This window comes from Mastomys coucha, unplaced genomic scaffold (genome assembly GCF_008632895.1).
Source record: "Mastomys coucha isolate ucsf_1 unplaced genomic scaffold, UCSF_Mcou_1 pScaffold1, whole genome shotgun sequence".
Taxonomy (NCBI): Eukaryota; Metazoa; Chordata; class Mammalia; order Rodentia; family Muridae; genus Mastomys; species Mastomys coucha.
In genome coordinates, this window is record NW_022196891.1 from 60154179 (window position 1) to 60160867 (window position 6689).

At 35.7% G+C, this 6689-nt stretch overlaps 1 protein-coding gene across 1 annotated transcript in view; it reads right to left on the reverse strand.

The window, feature by feature from the left end:
* The window catches only part of Prrc2c (proline rich coiled-coil 2C), a 71916-nt gene that overhangs the window by 42536 nt on the left and 22691 nt on the right, over nucleotides 1–6689 (reverse strand). The window contains exons 6-10 of the mRNA XM_031378908.1: nucleotides 5374–5594; nucleotides 2891–2973; nucleotides 2112–2245; nucleotides 1923–2010; nucleotides 903–1044 (exon numbers count right to left, since the gene is read on the reverse strand). Of these exons, the coding sequence (XP_031234768.1) occupies nucleotides 903–1044; nucleotides 1923–2010; nucleotides 2112–2245; nucleotides 2891–2973; nucleotides 5374–5594 (668 nt within the window). The remainder of the gene's footprint in view (nucleotides 1–902; nucleotides 1045–1922; nucleotides 2011–2111; nucleotides 2246–2890; nucleotides 2974–5373; nucleotides 5595–6689) is intronic.

Consider the following 6689-nt stretch of genomic DNA (forward strand, 5'->3'; position numbering starts at 1 on the left):
AAAAAAAAAAAAAGATTTAAAAATGTACCCTATGACCACATTTATGACCACAGTATACTAATTTTCTCAATGAGAGCACAAAACTGTTCAAAGTCAATCTATCAGGTCTGTCTTAATTTTAGTAAAAGTTCATCGTGACTGTGAAATTATTTTTTACAGAACTGTACTGCCATATTATCAGTATGGTAACAAGCAAACCTACTACAAACAGTGAAAAATTCGCTTTCCCTTTCAAAGACTGCCAGTTTGCTCCTTTCAGCTTACAACAGGTATGCTCTTCCACCTGTTTTGTACAAACTCAAATGCCAACACCTACATAATCACAGCCTCTTTCAGTTTGTAATGTAGCTACTGCTATACCATTTCACCTCATGATATCAAAATATATCTTCCCCATATATTTCTCTCCTCTTACTGTCTTTTCCAGAATAACCAGGTATTGTCAGTTTCCATTTTCTTCATGTTAAGATTTCTCTACAGTGTATTCTTTCCCACACAAGTACCAAGATGTATAAGACATTCAATAGATGGTAAAGCACCTTGTTTTATTTTGAGAAAATATCCCTCTACTTTGATCTGACTGTTTTGGCTTAATTTTATAGCAGCTATATCAATAATTTCATTTAACACGCAATAAAAACAGCAAAGAAATGCACAGTCCAGTCAGGTACTGGATCACATGTCTGACAGTTCAGCACCCAGGAAAGGAGAGGCAGAAGGATCGTATGTGTGGATCCAGCTACAGACCTCATTTCAAAGAAACTAACTCAAAACTACAAGCAGCATTCCATACCTGCCTGCAAACCACACAAACCCCTTTCTCAAGTCACTCCAATTTTGATTCTAAGATCAACTCATCCAAAGTATTGGTAATGGTAAGGATCTGCACGGGCCCTACAAACCTGATTAGCTGGTGGCCCCTTCCCATAAGGACTTCTTGTGGCCGGGGGCTGAGTGAGGATCTGAGGTGATTTGGCGCTAGGAGCTTCATCTACTTCTTTTCGGTTCTCTGTGCTTTCGGGTGTTTTTGAAGTTTGATCCTCACTGAATGGAGAAGAGGAAAGGTGCAAAGAAACAGAAGTTATGTAACAAGCAAATGACTTTTCCTCTGTAAAAAAAATGTTTTCCATACAATTTCAAGGGAAGAAAATGTATAAAGCGACCAATCAATGACAGGTTTGTGACTTAGTGATATTAATAGTGATCATGTAATATACACGATGTTTCTGTATTGTCTTCCAGACTAGTTAGTTCACACTGTCAAAGTGTAACTAAAATAGCAGTACAGCAGCTGCTCAAATTGGACACTCATCTGTGATGTAAAGGAATCTAATACACCAGTGTTTCTTTTCTGTCCTCTCAAAATATCACCCAAATATATATGAGTGATATTAAAAATATTATTGACTACATTCTAATTTATTCTGGTTCAGAAAAGATATATTAATATGTGTGTATATATATATACATAACATATATATATATATATATATATATATATAGAGAGAGAGAGAGAGAGAGAGAGAGAGAGATTTACAGATGTAAAAAAAAATCTCAACATATCAGGTATCTCACAGATGACCAATCATGAAACTATAGCATACTATAATGCCATGTCTAAGAAAATTACAAACTGGCCATATAAAGGCCCAATGTTTTCTTATACTTTAGCCCACATATTCCTTACTTGGATGCCCTTCAAAAAGTAATAAAGATAAAAAGCTCCATTTCCCAAACCTCTAATGCTGCTTGCTAATAAGCTTTTAAGGAATAACAAATAAAAATAATGTAGAAATAAAACAAGAACCTGAAGCAGTGAAGAAATTCTCTATTTAAAAAAATGTATGGATGAAGCATCTTTGCACCAACAGCTCATGTTTATCAACAGAATTATGTTATCAAGGCAAACCTTTACAAATTACCTGCTGTTCTCTTTAGGACTACTACTTCCTTGCTCGTCATCATCACTGAAATTCAACTGTTCTGTATAGTCTACTTCCATCTGAGCACCTGTTAAATGAAGGATAACTTAGATGGATCTCATAAACACGCCACTAATTGTGTCAAATTAAACCCCAACCAGTTTAAAGTGCTTAATGAATGGTCCTTACCTGCCCAACCTTCATCAGCTTCAGCATCTAGGTTATCAAACTTATCAAGCTCCTTCAGTTCTGATGCACTAAGGATGGATGGGCGTTCCGGCTCGGAAGCCCACGAAGGAGGAGGGCCTCTTCCCCGAAGACCTCTAGTAATGGGAGGGCAGAGAAAAAAATGCACAGGTTTTAATTATATTGAGAGTATTAAAACATTGGAATTTAGTTCATTTCCTTTTGATATTAGTGTTTTCTATAGCAAAATATACCCTGGCAATGACATGACTAGAAAGAAATCATTAATATAGATTTTAAAAATACTGAACTATTCTTTTTTGTTGTTGTTGTTGTTGTTTTTGATTTTTGAGACAGGATCTCTGTGTAGCCCTGGATATTCTGGAACTTCCTCTGTAGACTAGGTTGGTCTTGAATTCAAAGATACTCCTGCTTTTGCCTCCTGAATGCTGAGGTTCAGCATTGGTACATGCCAAACTGTGTAGTTACTATTTTAGTTTTATCTTACAAGAGGTAAACAATTATACTTTTCAGAGTAAAAAAATGAACCCTCAATGTTCAAAGATTTATTATTATACATAAGTACACGGTAGCTGACTTCAGACGTACAAGAAGAGGGCGTCAGATCTCATTATAGGTGGTTGTAAATCACCACGTGGTCACTGGGATTTGAACTCAGAATCGGAAGAGCAGTCAGTGCTCTTGCCCGCTGAGCCATCTCAACAACCTCCCCCCACCCCCCAAATCTTAAGCACACATCCCTTAAAGGCTTTAAGTCTTACTTGTTTGTTTCTGATAAAGAAGGTGGGAACCTCATGGGACCATGTAGAGGAGGATATGCCATCCTTGGGTATTGCTGAAACATCTGGATGAAAAAGAAAAAAAGAAGTTTAGTAACTTATGACATACAAGTTCAGTTTGAGTAGTTCTTCAACTACAATAAAGCATGAATGAAGCAAATAATATGAATATTTAACTTATCTGCTAGTATAGACCACCACTCATCCTCACTAACAAACCATTTATAGAACAGTGATTCCAAGAAGTCTTTTTTGTTTTTAAGGCAGGAATCTCACTATGTAGTCTTGGTTGGCCTACAGTTGGCTCTAAAACAGCAGGTTGTGAACTCAGAGGATATGGCTGTCTTAAAGACATGTGCCCTCACACTCTCACCTCCAGAAATCACAAAACAAACATGTAACTAGGACACTGAAGAACCTCCACATGTCACATTAATATAATTTTAATTTATCTAATGATACAAAATGTAAAAACCATAAACTTGTAATACAACTAGAAATACAACGATAAAAAGGAACTCCCTTCAGATCACAGAAAGATGTTAAGAATGGCACAGAAAATGTGCTCTTAGTCAAGTTTTTATAGAGATGACATGAATTAAGTACTAAAAAAAAAACAGTCAAGGTAATTTCTGTGAGATCTCAGCTTTGAAAAGGTAAGCCTAATAGTGGTTGGGGGGCACAGTATACAAACACTAGTAACTAAAGGATTCAACTATGATCTGGATGGAGACAGCCTCAACAAGTATTTATTCATTTACAGACACATAAACCTGAAAATAATTTGCTTCTGCTAAAAAAATGTCTTACAAAAAAACAAAAAATCTTTTTAGATAAAGAAATCACACTCAGAAAGGACTCTTTGTGTGACTGTACTGTCTAAAGGGGCCATTCCTACTACACAGGGCTGTGACAAGGTCAAATTAAACACCAGCTCAAGGTCAACTATCAAGTATTGAGGAAATCTGGATGTGTGTGTGGTGGCAGCTGTAGCACCTATAGTGAAACGAGTAAAACTGGACTCACACACAGTCTTTAGTTTACATTAGTTCCTCTTTAAATTATTCAGATATGTTAATTCTATGAGATGTATGGCTTAAAATTCAGAGTTTGTCATAACATTAATTACAGAAACTATCTCTAAATACTCAGTGTTTATTTGTGGTGTTAAAAGGTGATTGGTTTCGATAGAAGCAGCTGGTATTGAAGCCTTCTCTTCCCTTTGCTTTGATGCTCCTTCTAATATCTACACCTGAAAGCTCAAAAATCTAGAAACACAATTTGAAAATTAGGCCCAAACAGATCAGGTCAGTTTATAAAGTTTTTTTTTACTTTTTTTTTTTTTTAAAGCCATAGTCTCATACTTCTTAGGATGCCATCCTTCAGCATTGTGGGTGATTCAAAGTCAGTGCCTCAGGCACAAGGAACTGTAACTTTCCACCTTTAAAAAATACTTAAGTGATTTCCTCTGCTTTTCTAGAACGGTTAAAACATGGCAGAGAGAAGGAATAAAGCACAAGCAACTTGACACAAATAAGTGAAAGAGAGAGAAAAAAAGACAATGTGATAGACGTATCTACCACAGGTAACAAGACACCTAAGAAATATCAATCTATTATTACCTCAATCCTAACAATGACCTACGATTTAAGAATTCATTTTTAAAATTTTAGCTACATTAATAGAGCTATGTACTTTCCCATGTTTTCTCCTTTTAAAACACAATCAAAAATATCCACAAATGAAATACTGTATCCAGGATTGATTTAGTAAATCAATCTGTATTTATGATTTAGTAAATCATGGAGAATGGGCATTTGCCACTATTCTTCTGTAAAACATAATATTGCTATGTTTGTAACCTCAGCACTCAATAGCCTGGGATAGGACTACTCTTGAAGCCTACTTGGACTACACAGACCTTGTTTCATAAAAAAAGCAAAACATAGATTTAAAAACTTAATTAGAATTTAAACAGTTCTTAACATTTAGGGTTTTTTTTTTAAGCCATGAACTATTAGTTGGGCAATTTAGCAAACCCAATGAACTTATAAAAAAGTTTTAAATCTATAATCTAAAATACTCATTAATACAAAGAACTGTTCTACTAAAATTATATTTCCACAATAATTAAAAGTTGTGACACTGTAATCAACATTTATGCTTTTGTTTGTTTTTGAGACAAGGTCTCACTATATAGTCCTGGCTAGCCTCAAATTCATAGTGCTCAACCTGCTTTTGGCTCCTAAGAGCAGGAACTTAACATGCTGTAGAAAGATGTGGTCTGTTAATGAAAAAGCTACTGTGCTACTGAGGCATGCGACCTGTTTACCTTACTATTACTCACAATTAGCTTTTAGTTAGATGTTAACAATACCAAAGACCTACATCTTCCCCATTCCCATTTTCTTGAGTCCCAGAGTAGAAAATTCTTTTGCCTGCTTGCCATGTTTGGCAATACTCACATATGGAGGCATCATAGCTCTATACTGAGAAGCAAGCGCAGGCTGCTGTCCATTCAGTTTGGCCTGTGGAGGACCACAAGCTATCCTCTTTTCCACCACTTTGAGAATATCATTTTGTTCTGATGTTATAGACGTGCTTTCATCCTGGCCAAGTTGCTTTTCATCCTGATCAGAGGAAGGTGACCCAGCAGACTTACCACCATCTCTCCAGCAAGCAACATCTGGAATGGAGAACAAAAAGGATTAAGAAAACATTAGTAACATAACAATACCACCAAGCTTAGCATATTTTAAGAAAATGCCATCAAGTTCAGTAAAGGAGTTGGGGAAACCCAACGTGAGGATTTGTAAAGCATACTAGAGTTATAGATTGTGAAGCAGAAAGGTTATTATACATCAGGTAGCTATGACAACACACTAAAGGAGGGTTATCAGAACTTGTACAGCGCTTTCTCAGTATTTCTATAATGGTTCAAAACTCACTACTCTCACTTGGTCTGTCAGGCACCTATCTAGAGGGAAGGAAGATAAGTGAAATTCTACAACTCAGAAAACCTGCTGGGGATGTTCACATCCATTTACTTTTAGACGACTATTACTAGTAACATGGGACCAGATGAGCAGATTCAGTGACATTATCTTGTTTAAATCTTTATTTAATCAAGTAAAAGCACTCTCGTTTTAAGGAAATCCTGAACAGACTATTAGGAGACAAATATCCCCCCTTCTAGAAAACAGTCCAATTTTTCACATTAGCCTCTCCCCATCACTTATTTTGGGGAAGGCATGTCATGAACAGTACCAGCGAAGGGGACTTTTGAGAGAATCCCTGAGTCATAACATTTAACCAGACCTATTTTGGATTCCTATGCTTCAGACACAGTGGGAGGTCATGTGTTAGGTTCAGTTTGTTAACTCAAGCTGTCACATTTATTAGGAGACAATAGGTAACTTTGGGGTCAAAATTTAACTAACTGAAGAAATAGTGGAGCTAATTTCTAGTGAGTAATTGATTACGTTATGGAGGTTAAACAAAAATTTATGATATATTTAAGTTTGACAAGAAGTAGGCTAAAATATAAAATACAATCTAAACAAAATTTTGTCAGAGGAATCTCATAGTCTGTTGAAATGTTTAGTGATGACAATATGAAGCTAAGACATTTACATGCATCTCAAAAAATTTATCTCTATTTTTAGCTTCTGCTTTCTTTATAATGCACATAAAGTGTCCTTCATTATCAAAAATATTTCCTCATTTTGAGTCCAGAAAGCAAAGATTCATGAAATACAAACTAAAGTTAAAAAAAAAAAAA